The 24,157-nt window shown below is 32.1% G+C and overlaps 5 protein-coding genes across 8 annotated transcripts; 1 reads left to right on the forward strand and 4 right to left on the reverse strand.

Moving 5' to 3' along the window:
• Positions 1-254: 254 nt before the first annotated feature.
• Positions 255-4,097, reverse strand: LOC8279774 (calmodulin-binding receptor-like cytoplasmic kinase 1). The gene is made up of 6 exons (XM_048376368.1): positions 3,214-4,097; positions 2,731-2,972; positions 2,478-2,646; positions 2,031-2,120; positions 1,474-1,772; positions 255-900 (listed from the first exon to the last, which is right to left on the reverse strand). The coding sequence occupies exons 1-6, from the start codon at positions 3,428-3,430 to the stop codon at positions 574-576; spliced, it is 1,344 nt and encodes a 447-aa protein (XP_048232325.1). The 5' UTR covers positions 3,431-4,097; the 3' UTR covers positions 255-573.
• A 158-nt stretch (positions 4,098-4,255) lies between these two features.
• Positions 4,256-8,354, reverse strand: LOC8279773 (probable anion transporter 4, chloroplastic). 4 transcript variants are annotated; one of them, XM_048376359.1, is made up of 9 exons: positions 7,793-8,354; positions 7,211-7,437; positions 6,758-7,124; positions 6,471-6,515; positions 6,239-6,385; positions 5,573-5,710; positions 5,454-5,487; positions 4,976-5,155; positions 4,256-4,553 (listed from the first exon to the last, which is right to left on the reverse strand). In XM_048376359.1, the coding sequence occupies exons 1-8, from the start codon at positions 8,243-8,245 to the stop codon at positions 4,980-4,982; spliced, it is 1,587 nt and encodes a 528-aa protein (XP_048232316.1). In that variant the 5' UTR covers positions 8,246-8,354; the 3' UTR covers positions 4,256-4,553; positions 4,976-4,979. The 4 variants fall into 4 exon arrangements, with proteins under 4 accessions (XP_048232316.1, XP_015575534.2, XP_015575536.2 ...); XM_015720048.3 differs by having other exon boundaries at positions 4,256-4,602; positions 7,793-8,350; XM_015720050.3 differs by having other exon boundaries at positions 4,256-4,602; positions 7,211-7,450; positions 7,793-8,008.
• Positions 8,355-11,242: 2,888 nt separating this feature from the next.
• On the reverse strand, positions 11,243-12,944 carry LOC8279771 (acyl-coenzyme A thioesterase 13). The gene is made up of 3 exons (XM_002520385.4): positions 12,677-12,944; positions 12,420-12,560; positions 11,243-11,560 (listed from the first exon to the last, which is right to left on the reverse strand). The coding sequence occupies exons 1-3, from the start codon at positions 12,869-12,871 to the stop codon at positions 11,417-11,419; spliced, it is 480 nt and encodes a 159-aa protein (XP_002520431.1). The 5' UTR covers positions 12,872-12,944; the 3' UTR covers positions 11,243-11,416.
• Positions 12,945-18,177: 5,233 nt separating this feature from the next.
• LOC8279770 (protein OCTOPUS) lies at positions 18,178-20,295 on the forward strand. Its single transcript, XM_002520384.4, has one exon. The coding sequence runs from the start codon at positions 18,393-18,395 to the stop codon at positions 20,121-20,123; it is 1,731 nt and encodes a 576-aa protein (XP_002520430.1). The 5' UTR covers positions 18,178-18,392; the 3' UTR covers positions 20,124-20,295.
• Positions 20,296-21,906: 1,611 nt separating this feature from the next.
• On the reverse strand, positions 21,907-23,024 carry LOC8279769. Its single transcript, XM_002520383.4, has 2 exons — positions 22,806-23,024; positions 21,907-22,704 (listed from the first exon to the last, which is right to left on the reverse strand). The coding sequence occupies exons 1-2, from the start codon at positions 22,837-22,839 to the stop codon at positions 22,250-22,252; spliced, it is 489 nt and encodes a 162-aa protein (XP_002520429.1). The 5' UTR covers positions 22,840-23,024; the 3' UTR covers positions 21,907-22,249.
• Between the last annotated feature and the right edge of the window lie 1,133 nt (positions 23,025-24,157).

Genomic DNA, 24,157 nt, shown 5'->3' on the forward strand with positions numbered 1-24,157 from the left:
AGTTGAATTCCAAAAAAAAACAACTAAAGAGAAAAAAAAAAAAAAAAAAAAAAAACATAAAAGATCAGAAATGGATCAAATAAGCAATGCCTGTGTGTGTGCATTGAACAAATCCATCCTCATAAGCAAGTGCATTGCCTGTGTGCATTTAGGAATTAGTTGAACCTGGATGACAGATGAGTGAGCTTTTGCACTGGATACTCGCGGAAGAAATGACACTTGAAAATGACAAGGCATTTAGACATTACAAAGTATACAATATCAAGAACTTGGCTTCAGAATAATCAATAAAGATCAAAGAATACAATCTAAGCCAAACCATACACATCTGAGAGTTCTGCAGCACTAAAGATGACTGTATGTACAAGATCATCAAAGGTGTATACGTGCATGAGATTTCTTGCACTGAAGTAGAATATACAGACTTTCCCTTCTTGCAAATGTGCAAGAGGGTTGATTCCATGGCTTGAACATGAGATCTTGAATTTTTTTTTTTTTTTTTTGCAGCAGGAATGCTTTGGATTTCACGCAAAGAAAATGTATTAACAAAAGAACACTGGATTATCCAATCTTTCAAGCAGAAATAAATTTATAGCTCTCTCCCTCTTGAATCCCAAATGTTTTTTCACGGCTCTTCTTTGCATCTCTTCTAGGAAAGTTTGCGGATTGATGAGAAGTGGAGGCAGACGAAGAAGACAGGGATTTTTCTTTTAAGTCTTTTCTAATTCTCCATAGCACCTCAGCACATTCCTTCATGGAGGGTCTCGATGATCTTACAGAAGCAAGGCATCTGTTTGCTAATTCAAGGACCTTTTCTACTGCCATGTTTGATGCAGGACTTCTCCTTAACCTTGGATCCATAACTAATATAGCTTCTCTCTCTTTTAGTTTCTGCATTGCCTGCAAAATTTTAGATGTTCTTATTCATCTGTTGACAACAAAATACAGTAAACCTATCTTAACTTGGTCAAGTCAGTAGCATTTTACTCTAGTGCTAGCTTATCAAGTTCGTGATTTACACTAACTGGGTTTGCTTAGTTAGAACGCTTAGAAGGATGGTGAATAACTGTACTATCTGGACTAACATTCCTTGTGTTCTCTGGTTATTTGCACAAAAATCATTTGCAGAATTTTCACTGATAACCCAATTACGTAATGCATCTCTATCCTTATTGCCATTCTTGAAGCAATTTCACCAATTTGTGACAATCATATTGATATCGGAGAACTGTCTATAATACATAGGAAGAGGACATATAAAGATGTGATAAGTCCTTAAAGTTGCCGTGGGTACAGGCAATGATATATCTGAACCACAAGAACAGAAAGCTAAATCATGTTGCTTCCTAATTTGTGACCGACAAAAATGAGAAGTTAATGCCCCTTCCTAATATGTGGCTCCTAAACTTCTTATATCGGCATATTCTGAAAAGTATAGATTAATGAATAAAATAGGGTCCTTGAAATACTCACCCATCTTATAGTTACTCTCTCTTTCAATGGTCTCTTTTGGTCAATTGGATATCTTCCAGTCACCAGTTCAACAAGCAATACACCAAAAGAATAGACATCACTCTTTTCAGTGAGTTGGTATGTTCTTAGGTATTCAGGATCCAGGTAGCCTGTTGTTCCTTTGATATTAGTAGAAATGTGAGTAGCACTAGGATCTCCAGCTGTCAAGCGCGCAAACCCGAAATCTGCTACTTTGGCCCGGAGTTTTTCTGTTATGAGAATGTTTGATGCTTTTATGTCTCTGTGGATTATTGGAGGATCTGTCAAGTAAATGAGTTAAGTTCAGGTTTCTGAAGATTCTATGAGCCAAAATGTAGATAACAAAGATGTGCAGAATCAACAGTGTGCAATACATGTCAAAACCTGACTGCAAAGCTTTAGAATGAGTATAAAGTTACAGGCATGAACTTCCATAAAATTAAATGGTCTATAAATGAATTTCCTAAAAGATAACGTAAAGAAATTCCCCTTCTTTCCATCTCTGAATTGCACCTTCACTAACTTGCCTCGAGTATTACCTGTGTACATATGAAGATAAGTAACTGCATGAGCTACATCAATCGCAATGTCCAGACGTTCAGCAAGCTCTAGTCCATCTCCTCGTGTCCCTGCATGAGAAACAAATCATCAATCTAATCATGTTAATCACCTGGAGTACTATCTGCTGCAAAAAAGCCATTTCAATTGGCTAACATAAGTAGCTCTCAGTGTGTATACTAGGCTAATGTCATGCATAGATGCCAGTGTCTGATATGTGCCCCAGGCCATTAATGGTTAACTTTTAGGGGCTTGGGGCATTTATCAGACTCACAAAATATTCTTGTATGATTTTTATGGTTTCCACACGTTCCCTCAGCAAGTGGAGCATAAAGGACCAATATCCTATTTTTCTACTTTTCAGGATCTTGCATAGTGATTCTGTTTCTGCAGAATTTGGTTAAGCAATGGTTCATTCATTAACTTACCGTCCAGATGTTCTCGAAGAGTTCCATTTCCAACATATTCAACGACAATGATCCGCTCATCTCGATGCTCTGCATATCCAAATAACCTCACCAAATTCAAATGTTCAATCTTAGACAGAGTAAGTACTTCATTCCTGTACTCCAATGACAAACGCTTGTCATAATCATTCTGCCACAAAGTATCAAGTCATTATCCAGTGTTACCAGTGATTGATCACGCATCTTTTTTCCTGCCACAGATACAATTCTGTACCTTTTTAGCACGCTTTACTGCAACAAGAGATCCATCCTTGAGCTTCCCTTTGTATACTGTTCCGAAACCACCATCTCCGATCTTATTTATTGGAGAGAAATTTTCAGTTGCCTTGTAAATCTCTTCAAGGGTGAAACTGACTGTTCCAACCAGTCCACTTGTAGTGCTAGAAGAGCCATAGGAACTAGAAAACTTAAATCTTGAAGAACTTTTACTGCTTCCTGTTGAAATATCAGTTGAAACTGCAGGTCATAAGCAAAATTAGTTTCTGAAAGAAGAAACTATTACTGGATGAGTTGACTTGCTAAGCACTGAAATATACAAAACTCTCAACACTCATTTACAACATATTTAAGGCCAGGCTATGGCTTTCTGAATGATATGACATCCATCGTACATTTGGTTGATTTCTCCAATATAGTTCTTATGCAGAACACATACTGCTTGAAGATTGAGAAAAAAAAAATGAAGACAATAACTTACAGGAAGCACCCTCAACTCGATTGTTACTTTTCTTGGCCCCAGTTACAGCTCCGGTAGCCTTTTTTCGCCAAAAAACGAGAACTGTAAAAGCTCCAACTACCTTACGGATGTAGTTCAGGACAGGATGAGTTGGAGGACTCCCATGGTCCTTACTGATGATAGAACTGTGTTTTCTATGGCTTGACTGCAAATTACAGGGACTCGATGTTTTCTTCATTTACAGAGATGAATTCCTCCTTGTTGATTATTATCAAGTAAATAGGTGTTTGTTGCATCCATGTCTCCATCTCATTCAATGCTAATAAAGACCAATTCAAGCAGAAGTGCTATAATGTTTGTCTTGGAGGAAAGTTATTCAAACACACCAGACTTTTATATTCGATTAACCAGGTCAACTAAATACCCAAAAAAAGATTATACTAATATCTGCTCCTGAAAGTTCGCAAATTGGAACAACTCTATCAAGCTTTATTTTACCAAATACGTATTGTAATGTGCCAAAAGATGTCAGTCACTTTCACTGGTGGGCATTATAAAGTAAATTTTTTAATAAATTAAACAATTAAATTTTCATAAACTGCTTTTTGTTTCTTCGACAAACATAAAGTGCTATTTAAAAGAACATAAATTAACTCAAAAAAGTGAAAAAGCAAATTTGCTTAGCAGTCCCAATCGGGCAGTCTTTTTTTGTTTTTCCCTGTCGTTATGTTAACATTCTAATGTGCATGTCGGTGAAGATTTTGGGCCTTGGCCTGTCAGCGTAACCATACAAACTAATGATGTATTGGCATAATATGATTCATTTTTCATATTATGAAGCTATTGATCAGTGCCAACCATGAAGTTCGTGGGTGCATTCCTGCTCAATTCTCATTCAGGTTGACACCAAGATCTTGCTTAGCTCATTTGTCCTGTCAATGGAATAACGGAAACAGAAGCAGATATTTGTATAGCACCTGAACTAGAAGCTGCCAGGGAGTGTTGGCAGAAAGCATCATCACACCTCATATGATGCAAGCCGAAAGGGGAGGAGACGGTAACAGAGAGCAATCTAATATTATACCTCCTTGCGAGTTTTTTGCTCATTTTCTGGAGCCAGATACCCTGACACAGCCCTTAACAATCTACGGACTATAAAAATAGCCACTGTACATTTCTTTTTCTTTTTTTTTATTATGGATACAGATGGAGAATGAACCAAAATAAAAGAGAAAAACAAAAACTTAAAAAAAAAAAAAAAAAGACAAAATATATCTCCTTCGATGCACCAGGACATGCTCCCAGCCGACAAACTTCTGTACTACATTAAAGCAAACTGCTCTCATTGTTGCAACTGCAGACTGTACAATTTGATTCTTGAGTAATTGGAGGTAAAACTTTGTCAGGTAACTGTGCAGCAAAAATTCATATGCAGAAAATTAAGAAGCTAAACAAATATAATCAAATGGCTTAACATGGCATAAAAGAACAATGACACATCAATGAGCAATTGAACATTCTGTCGAAAATGTTTGGCTATAAAAGCAGAACAAACTCAAATTGATTTATTAATTTGTGCATGCTTTATCTCTGACAACACATTGGCCAAACAACGACACATTCTCATTGTGAACTCTGGTTACAAGCATTTGCAAGACACCACAAGCACACAATTCTGCAATAGTTGCATGGCAGATTCAAAAAACAGAAGTGCAAACCTATAATCATGAGAGAACCAGACATCAACAAGACAGAAGTGAGAGAGAAAGTCGTTTTTACTGACCCAGTTAATCATAGTTCACCTTCTCTCCAGTTGAAAAGAAGATGTAGAACAAGGCAGATAGAAAATATAAGGCTGAGGTAAGCAACAGAAATCCTTGGAAGGAGCCCACAAGTTCAACAAAAAAACCAGCCCCGACAGTTCCCATAATGGCTGCTAAAGTTCCAGCAGTATTTGAAATTCCTGAAAAAGTGCAGACTAATTGTTAGAAGTTAGAAACAAAGTGAAAAGGTTTAACCTTTTTTAACACTTGACTACTTTCTCAGCTTCTTAGCCGTATTAATATCTTGTTACTTTCCCAACCAACTACTTTACATCTCTAGCCCAAACTACCGTCTCTTCTGCCTATGCAGGGTCTATAAGTTGTTTCCCTAGAGTTCATGTCATTTCTTCCCAAATATAAATAGTAGCAAAGGCAATCAGCTCACAGTATATTGCAACGCACAAAATTGAACTCGTGATTAAGAAATATTTTTAGTACCGTGTAAAACACCAGAATACTGTGGAGCGATCTCCTGGAAAAGAAGTGAAAAAGGAAAGGTTAGAGAGACATGAAAAATAAATCATCATTAATTACAATTTAACCTTTTCTTTACCAACCTGAAAATTCACAAGAAAACCAGAGTGACTAAAAGCTTTCAATGCAACAGCTAGTGTAAGCCAGGCAGATGCAATAGTTGGACTTTTTGCAGTAGTCAAACCAATAAGAGCAATTCCAGGGCCCATAAAACCAATTGACTGAAAAGAAGATACAAATTAAATGCTTACTCTTAATTGAAGGGAAAACCAAGATTATACATATACATGTAACAATCAAAGTACCAAAACAAAGAACACAAGGCAAAAAAATTGCAAAATAAGGTATTGTCAAAAGGACTGATTTTGTTAAATCAGTACGATTTTCATATGGATTTATTTCTTTAATTGGCCTAGAGATATAGTTCCATCAATGGAACCATAATCCATGCACAGATACGGGCACAGAGAAATACTCAGAGAACCCAGTTTTTGCAGGACATTCAACATTCATAGACTCAATTTATAGTAGTCACTTGTTTGGTCACTATAAACTGAATGATATAACAAAAAACATATGCAAGCATTAGATAGTAACTATATGAATATCATTTTCACTATACTTCCTTATTACCTTGTGCTTGGACTGAATATCATGTGTGTGTTGCATAACAAATAACAAGCAAGCTATTGTGGATATTAACATTAGAACAGATGGTATGCATGTTGATTGCAGAAGAGAACATGTACCTGCATGATCTTGCGAGTCAAAGTGATGGTCATGCCACTCCGTATTAACGTGTCTGACCACATGCCCCCAAAGTATCCCATAACTGCCATTACACTCCATGGAACAGCACTAAACCATGCAGCTCGCTTGAGGTCAACATGATAAATCTACAGTTGCATGTCATCCATTTATCACCTTAAGAATATATCTTGAAATAAATCTGTATAAAAAAGTGAGTGGAGAACAACTAACCGAGTTAAAATAGATGGGCATCCATGATAGAATAACAAAAAATCCCTGAAAAATAGATTAAATTTAAATTAATACCTGAAAAGATTATGTTAAAGTGGAATGGGATTGCATTCAAGCTTTTGTAGACTATAGCCCTAGGGTTACTGCACCAAAAAGTAATACCACTTCAAGCAGTATCGAGAACATTTAAAACACAGATTCAGAAAGTACTACCACTTCAAGCAGTTTCTAAAACGTTTTACACGCAGGTTCAAGAATATAAGTACAAAATGAACAGTAGGCAGTACCCAGCTATGCATGGAATTTGCAACAATTAGGGCCCATGTTGGCATTTTAGACAACAAGCGTCTGAAAGGTGGGATAATTCTGGTTGTCTTTGGTTTGTTCTCAACTGGGAAAGATTGTTGCTTCTTCTTTAGTATGTACTCCAATTCACATTTGGATATCTGGGAACTTCGGTCAGGAGAGCTTGATATTGCAGATAACCAAACCAAAACCCAAAGGAACCCAGATAGACCAAAAATTACAAATGGCCCAAATATACCACCTTGAGACATAAGGATTGGTGATAGCGTGAGTCCTATTGCACATCCAAGCTGAAATCCAGCCATTGCAATTCCAACTGCCCTAGCACGTTCTGTCGGTGGAAACCATCTAATAAGAAGGTTCATATAATTTCTTCAACATTTTGAGAGGCTCATAGTGTATATCATGTATAAACATAATGTAGGAATTAATACCTTGCTATCATGTTGTTCATGCATGGAAGAGCCACACCTTCAGCAATTCCAAGCAAAGCTCTCATGGCCATCAGAGCCCACAATGAAGTTTCAGCAGCAAACGGAGTAAGAAAAGTAGCTAATGACCACAGCGCAACACCCCATCCCATAACTACCTTGCCACCATAATAGTCCACTAATGTCCCTCCAGCTATCGGCGAGATTAGGTATCCCCAGAGAAAAGAAGACTGCCACAAGTATCTAGCAATCAGTCAGGACTCAGTCTTTAATTACAGGTAAATCCCTAAAATAGAACCAAAATTAATGTCAGAACTTGTTCATAGTGTTGAGAAGTCTATAAAATGCAAGATTCCAACTAAATTCTGTTTAGTCAGTTCTCATGTAAGAGAATGTTATAGCTGCTAGAATTAAATTCTTTCCAATTTGAGAAAAATGCAATTATGCTACAAGGCCTTGTTTGGAATAAACCATTCGCAAACATGAAATGAATTGAACGAGACAATTAAAATTCCTTATTCTTTTTTAAGTTCTATTTTTCAGAAAAAGAAAAGGAGAAAAAAAAAAAAAAAAGAGGACAAGCACCTGAACAATACCGGAGAAGGACCGGGTCCAACCGTTAGCAAGAGACAAAGGAACAATAGCAACTGACATAACAACACGATCAGCATTACAAAGAGATAATGCTAAAGCAAGCATAGCAGCTACTTTCACTCTCTCTGATGTAATAAACTCTCTAAAACTCGCAACTTTATCTTCTTCTTCTTCTTCTTCTTCTTCTTCTCTTTTAGGTAACGAACTAAACCTAGCATCCTCTGATGAAACCCTAATTCGAGAGGAACAAACTCCACGGAATTTAAAAATCGAATCACTTTGCAACTGAAACTTTACAGAAACGTTTTGAGAATCTGAAACTGCCTGGAAACGAGAGGGAAATGGAAATTGAAAATGATTAGGAGGTTTTGATTTTCTGAATAGAGAAGGAGCGCGATTGGTGGTGCTTTGCCGATTCAGAGATATTGAAGAAGAGTAGCTCATTTTATTTTATTGCTAACTGAAAGGGAAGAGAAAGAGACCGTACCAGATATTTATATATGCAGTTAGTTTGCTATTGAAATGACAGGACTACCCTCAAGGCTTTCCTGAGATGTTATAGACTGTGAGGGCTGAAGTGGAAATTAAGGAAGTTTTCCCATTTTTATTTGAAAAATGACTGGCATCGATCTTATCTGTTGTCACGGGACAAACAGAGGTCAGTGGTGATGATAAACGGTGTCGTTTTATTTACTTTAAATAGCGGCTCTTTTTTCTTTTAGTACTATGTATGAATTTTGAGTTTCCTCATTATGATGTATTTATAAAATTAGGTGAATATAAGATATTAAAAAAAGAAAATATTTAATAATATTTTCATAATTAAATTTATTTAAATACTAAAGTAAATTTGGTATTTATCCAATTGCAAAATTAAAATGATTAATTAACGTGGGCATAAATTTTCATTACAAGTGAAATTTCCTTTTTCTATATTTCTTAATGATTTTTGTGCTTCTTTTAACCATTATTCTAAACATACTCTCTATTTTCAAAAAATAAAAAATTAATAATTTTCTATACAATAATGGTTATCTCCCCTTTTCAATTCACATACGGGACTAGGAAAAGAAAAAGAGTGAAAGCTAAAATATAAATAAAATGATACATTTTTTACGTGGGTTTTGTTTTGTTTGCAAATTTAGCCCACTTGCGGCCTAGCACAGCTCCTCAGTAAGACAATAGGGTGTATTTGGCATTTTTTCAAGTTTTTGTTTTATCTTATTCATTGAGTTTTGAAATTATTTAAAAAAGCAAGTGAATTGATATCTTAATTCAAAGTAGATTTGAGAGAATTTCAAAAGAAATAAATGCATTTAATTTAAAAAAATCCCAAACATATCCATAATATTATTTTTTTTGTCAATTGAATTAGGCCATAAGTAGTAAATCAGGAATTCAAGGTTGGTAGAAGAATTTCTTTCAAAATTGATAAATAAAAATATTAAGTTCTTTGTTTTTTAAAAGAAATTATTAAATTCTCTTAAATTAGAGTTGAGGGTTATCTACACTCATAATTAAATCATGATTATCATCAAATACAAGAGTAGTATTTGAAACTTCAAGCCTTTTCTTGCTGCCTATATTTATTTATTATTATTATTATTATTATTTGGTAAGATATTTAGAACTTAGACATATCCTTATTTTGCATTATTATTATTATTTGGTAAGGTAACTAGAATTTGACATATCATTATCTTTCATTTGAGATATTAACATCTAACCGTTCATTTCTCCCTAATAATCTTAAAAGCGCATTTCCTCACATCGGCATGGTACATTCATAAATTAATGGGAAAAGGCTCATTTTCACCCTGAATGTTTATAGTTAGAAATATATTTATCCCTAAACTATTTTTGGGTGCAATTAAGTACAATATTATCAAAAACCTACTATTTATGCCCCTTTGTTAAAGATTTAACTTTTATTACACTTTGTTGAGGTGGCAATACACTTAGTTACGTGGTAATTGAGTCGGATAAATTACATCAGAACCTAATCCACATCAGCACTTCTCTTCCTTTTCTTTTCTTTTTTCTTTTCCCCCCTTCTCTTCTTTTTTCTCTCGTTCTTCTTTCATTCCCTTCTCAGCACTAAACAGTACATAAAAGCCTTCACTATCACTAAATCAAATCCACTTTAGAAAAATACAATCAAACTCAGCGAGTGGCACGCAACAACATTATCATCGACGCAACAATGTTGTCATCAGACCAGCAACGTCGCACGCAGCAGTAGCAACACCCTTAACATCGTCGTCTGCCTCCAGCATGTCGTCACGATGTTGGCTCCTCCTTCTCCTCATCAAAAATTAACAATCTCTTCTATTTTGTCTTCGACATGATCTTATTTCAAGAGAATTAAAATTTTTTACGTGTTCAAATCTCTTGTATATTATATCAACAACTCACTTCAAAATTATTCATTTCACAAACTGAGTTTGTCTAAAAAGGATTGATTTTAAAAACAAATTATTTCTGGGATGGAGAGTGAGTGCTAAGAATCTCTTTAGTTATAGTTGAATTATGCTTTTCTAATAATGCTTTACTCTTTTATAAACTCTACTTTTTTATGCTGTTCTTTGACAAATTCAATTTAATTATAGTTGAATAGATATTTGGTAATTTGGTGTTGCTTTGGATTCTCCCATCTTTTGTCCATCCTCTGGAGCTTTTGATCAGTGTCAATTCTTGCATGAATGGTGTTGTCCTTTGAAATTGCTAGATCTGTTTGCTTTGTCATTTCAAAGTTGGGCAAATCTTTGTTTGCTTTGTCGTTTGAAAATTTTAATGAAGAAGAGAATTTGAGTGTGGTGGTGAAAGAATGGAAGCCTTTTGAGGAAAGAAAAGAGAAATATATTTTTTAATTTGTAATGGCCATCTTTATTCCACATCAGCTTTTGATAAATGGAGTTAAGTATCCAGTTAAGGTTAGGGGCATAAATAGTTAAATTTTGACTATTTTGTGCTTAATTGAGCCTCAAAATAGTTTAGGGGTAAATGTGAACCTTGGCCTAAACATTGGGGGCCAAATTGCACCTTCTCCCTAAATTAATTCCCAAAATATTCACTGAGAAAATTGAATCATATTTTCCCTTGTCAACTGGACTAATCCTTTTAGATCATGATAGCATTTAAGAATATCTCTCTTTTTCTTCTTTTTAAGTTTTCATTATGATGCCTAATAACAACTAATCATTGATTCTAATATGCCCCCTAATCATTAATTGGAGATTAGATATATGCCAAATTATAAATACCCAACTAACATCATCCAAACTTAACCTAATGATAAGAAGTATCAGTATAATCATAAATCAGTTTTCTTCATATCATGGTACTGTTAGCTTTCTAAAATTTGAAAACACCTGCAATTTCAAGCTCCACATTTGAAAATTGGGCTCTAAAAACAATCTAAATGGTACGAATCAGGGACAGTGAACAACCAAAATATGTTTTTACTGCAAACATACTGAATCTTTATACATTGGATAATATAAAATTTATGGTTGCAAGAAAGATATTCACAGCAGAGATGTTATTGTGAAAGGATAATGTGAAAACAAGAGTGACATCTACACCTAACAGAAACATATAAATATATATGTGTGTTTAGATTTTGCTAGTATGTTTACCAAATAATGAATGTCGACCTTCAGCAATTAACTCCCCTGTTGCTTTATTTTTAACAAGAACAGTGGTTCCAGCATACCCTCCTTTTCTTCCTAATACCTTACCTGTAATTTCCAGTTCATCCTGAAATTCAATCATCAAGAGTTAAAACAAATTAGATACAACACCTAACACCTACCAGCATACTATATCAAACAAGCAAACAATCCGAGCAACACTTTGATGGATTGAAAATTCCTTTCCTACTATTGAAGAGTATCGGATTCGAATTTTGGGTATACAGTTGCATTAGAGCTCTTAAAATAATATTTTATTATTTGCAAGAGCCCGCCTGATTCTAAATTAGTTAGACTAACTTTAAACACTAAATAAAAAAGAAATATTTAACCTTTTGATGCAAAAAATTCTATGATTTTTTGTGACACTTTAGTACTATGAGAGTTAAATCATTAACTATTAGCATCCAAATTCACTAGCACCATTAGTTCAATAGTTGTAGCTCATTCGTTTAGTGTTAATTGCTTGTAATACCACTACAATTTCACCCCTTACTAACTTAATTTTCAATTAAAACTAATCATATCAATTTTTATAGAATTTAGAGAGAAAACCAAAGAGAAAAAATCACAATTCATTTTTTCTTTAATTCTAGATGAGTTTCAGAAAATCTGACAAAGACTACTCTACACTGATACATTTATTCAACAAAATCGATTTTACAGCAATCAAATTTATTAACGGTAATTTGGCCACAAATTGCCAATAGTGTAACCATCCAATAAGAAAAAATTCTGATGACATATCTGTGTATAGACGAGTGACGCATATATATTAGTAACTAATATAAACGATTAAAGCAGGCGTGTGACACCATTCAAATATAGAACACACCAACGGTGAATATGTGTGGTTCATCTACCTACTGTGATTAGAACATTAATTCAAATGCAAAAGGATGTACAGAAGGGAAGGATCTGATTACATGGAGATTAGCAGAGGAAAGGAAAGAGATAGACATATCAACGGAGACATTCATAGGAAGACCCTCAACAAACACCACCGCACCACCTACTTCATCTACAAGATTTGCAATTGCACCTGTAGCTAACTTCCCGCTTCTATCCTGCCGAGATAATATATAATTAAATAACTAAAAACGACATTTCTAAATCAATTACACATTCCTTAATCTGATTTTAAAAGCACCAAATGATTGATAAAACACTACAATTAACGTACAGTGAGGCGAGGAGGGACTTTGAAAGTGCAGGAGACGAAACCGGGTTCGACACGGTCAACTCGGATGCCTCTTAAAACGAAATCTTCGTAGAAACTGGGATCGAGACCGACTCGGTGAGGTTGATAGGTGAGTTTTGATACGCTTGCCGATTCTTCTTCGTTTAGTTCAAAAAACGCTTTTACTTTCTCCTCCATTGGGGATTTTTTTGAGCTCTTGAGTTCTGCTTTTCTAGAGACCCTTTTTCTTTTTTATTGGAAATGAGGATATTTCTCCGTGCGGCGCCGTTTCTGTTACTACTCTGGAGGGATGATAATGGAAATGGGCCAGGCTTTTAGACTCCAAGTAATGAATTGATTTCAATTTTGGAATTTATAGAGGACAAATTAATTTGTGAAATAACAAGTCTATAGAGAAATTTATTTCAAAATTAGGGTAAATTAATTTTAGAATATTAAAAAAACATTATACATGCCCAAATGGTGATAATTTACTAATGTAAAATAATTTTTGGCACAATTTTTCTTTTATATATGAGTATAAATTTTTTTATTATAATAAAAATTATATAAACAAGTCGTGAAAAATTCAAACGTCTAACTGGATCTTATATTTTTATTGCGCTGTCATAAATATTAATTCATCATATTTGGAGCCATTGATTAATCTATTTGCACAGTCTCTAAAAACCAACTATTTTTAAGAGAAAAAAAAAAGAGAATATATATACTAATTTCACTAGTAATAAATATTAATAAAAATAAATGAATGGTACTTTAATTATTAGTAATTGAATTAATAATTAATAGAAAAGGAATTATAATTTAGAATAGTTAAAAATAAGAGGCAGAATCTCATATAATAAGAGCCAACGATTAAAATAATAGAAAACTATCAAATAATATATAAATGAGACAGTAAAAATTTCTTATAATTTACTTATGTTTTAAATTTAAATTTTAAATATATAATTTTATTAAAATTTTTAAAATAATATTTTAATAATTATTAAGGATCTTATTCGTCAGACTCTAAATTATAATATTAAAAACAAAATGATAGAGAATTTGTTCTTTTGTCATTAAACAATAGTAAGAAACATGGATGGTCTCTTTGATTATGGGTCTACACTTAGCCTATTGGATATAACAGAAGAACCAAAAGGATTAACCAAATTTCTTGTGAAGTGCAAAGTAAAAGGTGCATTGCACGTGCACGTGCAATTTAGAAAAGTGTTTCGAAGAACCGGAATCCTAGGTTCTAGAGAAGTATTATCTTATCTGTAATAACCTGTTTTTCTTTATTTTCTTAATTAAAAAGACTATACGCACGTACTGATATTAATAGACAATTACAAAAGAATAGTTTTTTTAATTAAATTTATTTATAATAATATTAAAATATTTTTTAAAAAAATATTATTACTGCGATAAAGATTTTTAATTTTTTAAATCGATAATTTCTATATATTTTTAATTTTACTATAATTATATTTTCATATTATTATTTTAAAATCAAAACCTAATTCGACTATATGCATTTATTTCAGATTAAAAAATAAAATTTCAAAAATAGTGGATCGAACAAACGAACAATAATCTTTGATCTCATTAATTCATGTCAATAAAATATTTTATTTAATTGCTATAATAATTTATATGACAGATATAAAAAAATAGCTACGAGCGTTTTTAATAAATAAAAAAATTATTTATTAATAATAAAATTAAACTGAACAGACACTTTAAAATATTGTTTTGAGCTAATGGGTAATGTTTATTAATTTTTAATTAATAATAAATATTAAAAAAATAAAATTATGAGTCATAACTTATGACACATAGGGATCAAAATGGTACTGGTAAAACCCAAACTGTGCTGTCCCTGAAGTAAAAGTCAAGTGCAGTGCACGTGCAATTTGGCAAAAAGGGTTTTACAGAATTGGCTATCAAATTATGAAGTTTAGTACTATAAATAAAATAAAGGTAAAAATGAAAGAATCCTAAGGTTCTCTTCTCAGTTTCCAAGATTGGCATCTTAATATGAAATTTGAAGCATAATTTTATGGGAGCATAGAGATAGAAACAAAATGGGTAAATTTCAATGCCTATTTTGTAGTGTTCTTTGGTTGACCACATCTTCTTTTGGACACACTTCACAAGCTACTCTCTAATTTCTTTAGATGCTATTGATATTGTTAGTTCCCATATGAAAACCACAAACCTAAACATTGTATTTACCATCTAGAAATACAATTAAAATAAAATAGATAAGAGGGCTAGTTCAATTGATAAGGATATGATTCAATTCTCTTCAAAAATCTCTTAATATATGAAATTGATACAAAAAAATGCATTCTTAAAATAGTCCAATAAATGAATAGTTAGTCAATATCTTAAAGTATATGATAATAAAATGTTAAGTTTTAAATATTTAATAATAGAGTGTCCATATCTGAATACTCTTATTGTATAAACGAAATGAAAAGTAAGAAGAAAAAAATATAAAAATGAAACTAGATAATTTTGCTAGAAGAAAATGAAAAACACATTTTAAGCTCTGTAAATTAATACTCCAGTAATTAATAGTTTCTAGTATTTAAAAAATTTAATAAATAACAAATAAGATTACCAATATGAATAAAAATATATCCTTTTATAGTACGAATAAGAAAAATAACTATTTTATTATATAATCCACGTGAAATTTAACAAATCTAAACATAAAAATTTGCCTTTCTTATTATCACTTATAAGTTGACAACACAATAATTTTGGTAATTTTACAAGTTTTTGAATGAAATTTGCAAATCAATTTGCAATTCAACGAGCACCATCCCAATAAAATTGTAATGATTTAACTTAAATTTTAAATTCAAGTATTGAATACATAATTGTATTAAAATTTTTAAAATATTATTTTACTACTTATAAAAATTCTACCAAACATATCCTAAATTAGTTAAATTACTTCGAATACTATATTATAAAGAAATTATGTGTAATCTATGAGTCACAAGAGATAAGGTTATGCTGTTAGGATCGAAATCCGTGTATGAGGAAGACCACTTTTTTTTTTTTCTTTATTTTAGAAAAAAATGAAAAGATTTGAGAATCAAACTTTATTTCATTTATTACTTATACTTGAAGCGATGCTCATTAACCTTTACTACTTTCACAGGCACAAAAACACAACAAAAAAGAAAGCCCAAGAGTAAAAGCAATCTCATATGTTCCCATCCTTTAAATCCCCACATCAAGCATCAACTCCTCAAAGTTCTATTAATATTAGCCAAACAAAACATCCATTATACTTTATAATATATATTTCGGTTCGCACTATTTTATAATATTATCGTACCTTTATAAAAATTGTGTTCTATTTTTTATGTATATTTTACGTGTTTTGTTATATATGATTTTATGTATTTAAAAAATTACTTCAAATACAGTAACCGTGAAAGTCGGATTTAATATTATTGAAGTAATCCATATAGTAATAATATAATCTTTTCGAACAGTAATGTAATGAATTTAAGTTGAGTTGGTAATTAAGTTAACAAATAAGAGAGCAATGATAATTGTTAATATTATGAGCCATTCTTGTAAATATCTTTTAAAAGTATGTAAATTAGTCAATAAGTTTTGTAGGCTACAAATAATAAAAGAAACAAAATTAAAAAAGAAGATAAATAAATAAGTAAAATTCCAAATTTTAAATGGGAATTATATGAAATGTTGCTTTTGGGATCTCTAAGCTCTTAAAACCCTTTTTCCACTCATCAAATTTTGTAGCTTTTTGTTTTGTTTTCTCTTTAACCATCAAATCTAAGTTCGAATTTCTTTGCTTTTGGTCTTTGGTCTTTTCTTTGTTTAGGAAAGAGCCCCGCAAGGGTACAACCTTATTGATTTTTTTGAAATTTAAAACATATTTCTTTTTTCTTTTCGACATTAAATTTGTATTAAAAGATAGAAAGCTTTATTCTTAAAATTATAACTCTATATATTCGTGGATTTATTAAATCATTAAAGCAATATTTTTATTATTATTTTTAGGTATAATTATTAATTAAATTCTAAATTTTATACTTTTTAATAATTTTATTAAATTATTTTAAAATTATAACAATAATTTTCAGAAATAAATTTTATAATTTCACTTAAAAAAAATGACGTTACAAGTCGAATATACTAATAAAGAAATTTTAAAGTTAATAAAAATAAATAAAATAATATAACCATTAAAAATTTTATATTTGTTAAATTTAATTGTATTAAGATTTTTGTTTGAATCACAAACTTTTTATTTCAATAAGCACGATTAATCCGTAATGTCATCTTTCTCATTATAAAACTATAAAATTTTTCATCAAAAAATATTTTTAAAAATAAATTAAACCCTTAGTGTATTTTAAAATTTTGTGAAACAGCTAGATAAAATAATAAAAAATGAAGATTTAAAAATTGTTAATATTTTTAATGTAGAACTAATGATACCTGTTTAGTGTGAAATAACTATTTGAAAATGCTGATTAACTTTGATTAAGATAGAAAGTGATTGACAGATGAACTAATAACTGTTTATACTACCTCTATTTTTTTGACATTTTTGATAACATTTATATTTCCAAAAATAAATTAACATAATTATTTTTAAGAAATTATAATGAGTAATATAATTTAAAAATGTAACATAGTAAGAAAATAAAAGTATTGTTCTAAATTATTTTAATAAAATTAATTTTTTTGAATTACAGTAGAATTTTTTTTAAAATAATTATCTTATATAAATAAGAGTTGTTATTATTATTATTATTTGTTATAATTATTACTCATCTAAAATAATAATAAATACATTTACACTAAGTAAATAGTGATGATAATTTAATATTGAATATATTATATTTTATTAAACACTAATTATAGGCTATTAATTAACAATTATTGATTATAAACTAACTACCAGTAATGACTATCTATTATTAGTTGCATTAAATAACCATATGAAATATATATTATATAATATTTTTTCCTTAAGGAAATCTAAATATTTCAATAAATAATAAATAAAATTAAATATCATATGCACACGTAATAAGATAAAACTATTTCAGAAGCCACAGTCTCAATTAAATGTTTTTGGTATCACTAAGCAGAAAAAGTACAACAGTGATTAGACTTTTTTATATTTATTTTTATATTTATAAATTAATATTTTTAAATTTTTATAATTTAATATGATTTAATATTAACTATTAAAATATTTTTAAAATTTTAGAAGATATTTATTTTATGCCTAATAAAATCTAAAAATATATTAATTTTTATTTATATAAATTTTCAATCTAGTTAATTATATCATAATTTTATTATTAAAATAAATATTAATTTATTAAAAAACTGAATTATTCTTTATTTTTTTTGTTAAAAAACTAAAGTCTCTTAAATTTAAAAGCCCCACCAGAGGATCTTTTTTCACTTTTCCTTTTTTTTTTTTTCTTTTTTTTTAAAGGTTCCATATTAAAAATAGAACTAAAAAGAAAAGAAGAAAATCAAAGGGTTTATCCGGCGGGGTTTTTGGGTTGATTTCTCCACATAACAACACACTACTATTATTAACAACAAACTCACATTCACTTGCCATTCTTCACTCACTTCTCACTGACAAGGAAAAGAAAAAAAAAAAGAAAAAAATGAACTTGGTCCCCTCTCCACAGCCATGACAGTACCACCAAAACCACTCCACCACCACCGCCATTCCACTTGCCACCGCCACCCCACCAGACCCATTACCGGATTCTGTGCTTCTTGCCTCCGCGAACGTCTCGCCGGCATTGACCCTGACACGCACCAAGAAACCCCAATCACCCACCTAGCCGCCGAGCTCCGCCGAAGCAAATCATATTCTTGCAGCTCAAACCCTAATAATAATGCCTCTTCCACCACCTCCACCAGCACCACCAACACTGCTTCGGACCAGCCCCGTCGCAAGTCTTGTGATGTTAGGGCGAGAAACACTCTATCCGATCTCTTTAATCTTGACGATAAAAAAAGATTTAGCTTGAATCACAAGTTAAAGGTAGAAAACTTGGGTCTTGAACTGAAAGAAGAAGAGGAAAATGAGGTAGAAATTAGGGGTTTTGAAGAGGGCAGTGGGGGAAATGTGATTGGTAGTGAAAGAAATCTAGATAATTTTGATAAAGATGGAGAGTTTAAAACAATGAAAGAATTTATAGATCTTGAATGGGAGAGAAAGAGAAATGGAGGTAAAGATTTTAGTCTTTGGGGTGCAGCTTCAGTTTTTAGAAACAAGTTAGTTAAATGGCAGTTAAAACAGAAGAAGAACATTAAAAAGAAGGAAAAGAAACATGGTGGTGAAGATGGGGATTTGGTAGTGGGAATTGGGAATACAAGCTTTAAAAGATTAAGAGATACCCAGTCAGAGATTGGGGATTATGGGGTTGGTAGGAGATCTTGTGATACTGATCCAAGATTATCAGTTGATGTAGCTAGGTTGTCTGTCGATGATGTAAGATACTCTTTTGATGAACCTAGGGCTTCTTGGGATGGATATTTGATTGGTAAAACATACCCAAGGCTTGCTCCATTGGTTTCTGTCATAGAGGATGCAAAGTTAGCAGGTAATGGGATTGAGAATATGAAAGACAATTTGGATTTGAAGAATGAAGTGGAGACTAGTCCTGGAGGCACAGCGCAGACTAGGGAATTTTACTCAGATAGGAGGAGAAGGAGGAGTTTTGATCGTCTGGGTTCGAAAAGGAGAATCACTTTAGGGGATGATGAGTTTAAATCAATATTGAATGCCAAAGTATCTCCAGAAATTGGGTTATTCCATGGAGCAAAGTTGTTGGTTACAGAGAAAGAATTGAGGGATTCAAATTGGTATTCAGTAAAAGATTATCATGGCGAAAGTACTGATGCTCTTGCTAAGGATATTGATTCTGTTGCTGCTGGGATTAGTAAAAAAGTTTTCAAATTCAACAAGTTGCAGAGGTGGAGTAGTGTCTGGAAAATCTGGGGTTTGATGCAGAAGAGAAGTGAGAGCAAATGTGGGGATGAGGAAAGCAGTATTGGTGGAAATGTGGTTGATGAGCAGGTAGGGGAGCCTTTACAGAAGCTGGGTGGAGTGCCCAATGTGGAAGCCAATGAGACTGTTAGCCAGAAACTTATACGAAGTTATACTGTTAGCGCTAGAGATTCCAGCAAAATGGCATGTAGTGCGAGAACAATTGTTGACAACAAAGAGTATGTTATGAAGAGAAGAGAAGATCCTGTGCTGCAGCGAAATCGGAGTGCCAGGTATTCTCCAAACCACCTTGATAATGGCATGTTAAGGTTCTATTTGACTCCACTGAGGAATTATGGAAGAAGCAGATCTGGAAAGAGTAGGCTACAGAATTCACACTCTATGACAAGGAATGTTTTATAAAGGTGCATTTGATCGTCCTCCAATGGAATGTGATGTTGTAAAAACATGAATGAATGTGGTTCCTTGTTCTATAGATAAAAACACTTCATTTTTATTTTAACCCTTCTCTCTGCTTAATACGCATTTCAGATAATTCAGCAATGGTAATTATAACATTTTTGTTTCTAGTCAATTTTAATTCAAATAAATGATGCTTATCATCAGGCTCTGTAGTTAGCATTTCTTTTTCTTGGTAATATATGCATATTATATTGAAACGTTCTTAGGATGTATCCCTGAGAATGCAAATAATAGTAATCACAGTTATGTAGTTGTGATTTGTGTTTGTTCTGAAAAAACTATCTGGTTGCTTGTTGAATGAAATGAATTCTGATTATGGTCAGAATCATTAGCAGTGTAGCACCTTATACTTCTGGCAAACACATGATTTCTCACCCACCTGTTTACGGGTGCTATATTTTGAGAAATGATTCAAGTTTATTACATGTTCCAAAAGATTAGGTCCTGTAGTTCTTTAGTTCATCTAATCAGATTGATCATTGAAATGGGAGATAACCAGGTTTTTCCATTGATGCTTGAATTTTGTGGAAACCGTTTTGAGAGTTGGCATGGTTCTTTGCCACAAATAGTTGGCATTGTTGCACATCTGCTGCACCTTTTTCTTATGATTTCACGAGTTGTATATAAAATTGCTTGTTGGTAAATTCTTCTTTGGTCTTCTTTTCACTGTACTGGGGTCTCCATAAAGAAATGCTCATCTGGTCTTCTACTTTAGGTGAGTACGATGCTTAATAGATGACTCGTGCAAGGAAATGTCTCTGTGTTATCCTTTTTTACTTTATCAACCAGAATGGGGTTTGTGGTGATGAACTTGGCGTCCTACTTGTGAGAGCAATTAAATGAAATCCTTGAAACTGAAAACCCGAGTCCTGATGAGACTCTTATCTCAATGTAGCTAGTTTTCTCAGCATATAGCATTGCCAGTTTCCATGTCAATCTGCCGGGAAGTAGTTTTAAAAGCTCTTAAAGACCTGTAATATGATTTTAGGTAATTGTTACTTTTGTGTGATACAACTGGTATAATCTGATAATTACAAGCTTCAAGTTCCTACACGATAAGGGCTTTTAGGTTGGGGATGAGAGTCTCCCCTTTTGGTCTTTATGCAATTTTTTTACCTTGAGATGTAATTAATGAATGTTTTAGCTTCTGTTCTGCCCTTGTGACAATGCAGAACGGTACTGTTATCTTTTGTGGGGACCCAAAGAGATCCTACCCAAGTGCTTGTTACAGAACCCAAATAATTGCTTCTGATGAATTATTTTCTTCATTGGACAAACTTGATTGGCCTGATCCTGTTGGAGGTTCTGCATAGGATTCCTCAATTGTGTTATTTGCTGTTTAGGCCCTGAAACGGTATACTATCATCCAGCTTCCAGTACACTTTTTACCAAGGGGATTGTGAAATTTGTACAAGATTTCCTGTCTATTCATCCTGTAATAGGTTCAAAAGCTTGCCAGCAATCCTAATTTAGAAAAAGGCAACAGTTTAACGATTGGATTTGAAAGAATCTTAATTTGCAATTGGAACATTTGCATTCTGGGACCTTGTGCAGATATGTTAAAAAGTTTCCACTTGATCACCTGTGATAGAGATTGAAGCAGTGTTCTTGCTGCCAAAACTGTTCAACAATGCAAGATTTCGACACTGTTTTTAGTAAAAAGCACTTAAAATCATGTTCTGAAATTATTACCTTCCATCACACACTAAGAAATCATCCCCAATTCAAGTAAACAATAAGCATACGCTATCTACTGACTGCCCATTATTATTTATCTATGCATGATGATGATGCATCACAGTTTCTAAGATACAAGTAACAGGAAATCTTCTGTTGACAGTTAATGAACAAACCATGCATGCTACAACACAATTTTGTCTCCCCTTTTCCATTTGAAGCATCATAAGGAGAAAATCATGCCAGACAGGAGTATACAATAACACTCTCATCATCAAACATAATTATGAACCAAACATTTGCATGCATTTCAAACTGCCAACACTAATGAGAAAACTTCAATCAGGCACTCTATTCCCATATAACTACCAACAGGCATAAAAAAGTAATTACTCCACATCAAACCCTTTCTCTTGAAGTTCTTGAATAACCTCATTTCTCATTCTAATCCACAACTTCTGTGCTTCTTGTTCAAACTTCTTGTTCTGCAAATCCTTCTGATAATTAAACGGATCTTTATCATTTTCCAGAGTCCCTTTTGGCCCAATTGTCGTACCAATCATTCCTCCCTTTGCAATAAACTCTTCCATTGCTTCTGTATCACCTGGATATGGGAATTCACGCCTCTCGTACAAGTGAGCTAGCTCTCTCTCCTCTTTTGGCCTTGGCTTTAAAGTCCACCAACCAAGTGGTGATGTTTCATTGTAGACCCAAGCAGCACCAAACAGCGTGTAGGTACACAACAGAGCCTTCCCCACTTGCTTCCAGAAATGCCAGTCTTCTCTTCCCAGTCCTATTTTTCTGAAGTACTTGTCGTAATTCACCGATTTGAAATATTCAAAGCCTGAAAAAGCTTAACATTAATCCTCTTCTTTTCCTGTTTCAGGGATTTCATCAAACAGTTGGACAGCAATTTCATCGAAATACAAAAATAAGTTTTAGTACCTGTTTTGGCTTCTTGAAAACGCTTGCGCACCATTGCTCTGAATGATTTGAGCAAAATACTTGTCTGGGTTGATGATAGATTCGGCTTTGATCTGTCGAAAAAGAAAAGAAAAAGATAAAAACAATTTGGAAGATGAAACTAAAGAAGAGATACAGCTGCAACACTAGAAATGCGGGCTCAATCCCATTCCTCACTAATGGGTCTATTTAGATGTTACTTTATAAACCCAAACCAATGGCCTGTTTATAAAGATATGAATCAAAATTTTATTATATAATTTTATAAAAAGATATATATTATAAAAATATAATATTATTTATATTATTTTCAATTTATTATATATAATTTATTTTAAAAATTTATTAAATTGCTTTCATTTTACATGGAAAATATAAATATGTAATATCTATGTTAACTTTATGATATTTTTGTGCTGTATAGAATTCTTACCATTTCATGTAAATAATAAATTATATTAAAATAGATTTAAAAAATATTAAATTAAAACAATGAAAAATAATTATAAAATTATATGAAAACTATATAATATAATATAGGTTTTACATACTTTTTAATATATATAAATTTTATATTAATTAATTAGTTGTTTTCTATAATTTGAAATATTTAGGAATTAATTTAATGAAGTTAAAAATTAACACCATATATTTTTATTATAGAATTACTTCAATCAAGAACAAGTTTTGATAGAGGTTCCTCCTCACATGTGGGTTTGAATTTTGAAGACATATCCTCTCTTTCTTCTTAATATATAATAGAAAGGAAAAAGATGATTTATGATTTCTGAAAGAATAAAAGAAAATCTAATATCTATTTTAGTTTTTAAGATATTAAAATAAAAAAATAACCTTGCGGATAATAATTAATAATAATAAATAAAATTATATATTTTAATTTTATAAACATATTAATAGCTAAGATTAATTTTATATTAATCTAATAGTGAATATTACAATACCTTAAATCCTATTAGGATTAACATATATCCTAAAATCAAAATCTTCCACTTATATACGTTTCCTCCTAAAGATTTGCTGACATATATTGATTAAAGGGATATATATGTATATATATAGGCAAAAAGCTCACCCTGTTATATCATAGTTTCCAAAACAAAAACCCTATTATATCATCTTCTTCTCGTCAACTTTCTTTGGTCCGAAATGGAGCGGACTGGCAAAGAAGGACTCACTTTCTTCCAACACGTTCGAGCAAAGATGTCCAAGGAAAGTTATTTCGAATTCTTGAACCACTTCTACTCTTATACTCGCGAAAAGATTGGAAAGTCTGATTTGGAACATGCAGTTACTGCTATGATCGGCCAGTACCC

Source organism: Ricinus communis, chromosome 1 (assembly GCF_019578655.1).
Source record: "Ricinus communis isolate WT05 ecotype wild-type chromosome 1, ASM1957865v1, whole genome shotgun sequence".
NCBI classification, from domain to species: domain Eukaryota; kingdom Viridiplantae; phylum Streptophyta; class Magnoliopsida; order Malpighiales; family Euphorbiaceae; genus Ricinus; species Ricinus communis.

What these genes read in the sequence shown, in the direction of transcription:
- LOC8279774 (XM_048376368.1), bottom strand. Translation starts at nt 3,430, where the DNA reads ATGAAGAAAACATCGAGTCCCTGTAATTTGCAGTCAAGCCATAGAAAA. An exon ending in CAGTAAAGCGTGCTAAAAAG is followed by an intron (nt 2,647 to 2,730) that starts GTACAGAATTGT and finishes ACTTTGTGGCAG; the next exon opens with AATGATTATGACAAGCGTTT. An exon ending in AGAGAGTAACTATAAGATGG is followed by an intron (nt 901 to 1,473) that starts GTGAGTATTTCA and finishes AAAATTTTGCAG; the next exon opens with GCAATGCAGAAACTAAAAGA.
- LOC8279773 (XM_048376359.1), bottom strand. Translation starts at nt 8,245, where the DNA reads ATGAGCTACTCTTCTTCAATATCTCTGAATCGGCAAAGCACCACCAAT. An exon ending in CCTTCTCCGGTATTGTTCAG is followed by an intron (nt 7,438 to 7,792) that starts GTGCTTGTCCTC and finishes TACTTGTGGCAG; the next exon opens with TCTTCTTTTCTCTGGGGATA. An exon ending in CAAATTCCATGCATAGCTGG is followed by an intron (nt 6,516 to 6,757) that starts GTACTGCCTACT and finishes TCTATTTTTCAG; the next exon opens with GGATTTTTTGTTATTCTATC.
- LOC8279771 (XM_002520385.4), bottom strand. Translation starts at nt 12,871, where the DNA reads ATGGAGGAGAAAGTAAAAGCGTTTTTTGAACTAAACGAAGAAGAATCG. An exon ending in AAGTCCCTCCTCGCCTCACT is followed by an intron (nt 12,561 to 12,676) that starts GTACGTTAATTG and finishes TTATCTCGGCAG; the next exon opens with GATAGAAGCGGGAAGTTAGC. An exon ending in TTTCCTCTGCTAATCTCCAT is followed by an intron (nt 11,561 to 12,419) that starts GTAATCAGATCC and finishes ATTGAATTTCAG; the next exon opens with GATGAACTGGAAATTACAGG.
- LOC8279770 (XM_002520384.4), top strand. Translation starts at nt 18,393, where the DNA reads ATGACAGTACCACCAAAACCACTCCACCACCACCGCCATTCCACTTGC.
- LOC8279769 (XM_002520383.4), bottom strand. Translation starts at nt 22,839, where the DNA reads ATGGTGCGCAAGCGTTTTCAAGAAGCCAAAACAG. An exon ending in TTTTCAAGAAGCCAAAACAG is followed by an intron (nt 22,705 to 22,805) that starts GTACTAAAACTT and finishes AAGCTTTTTCAG; the next exon opens with GCTTTGAATATTTCAAATCG.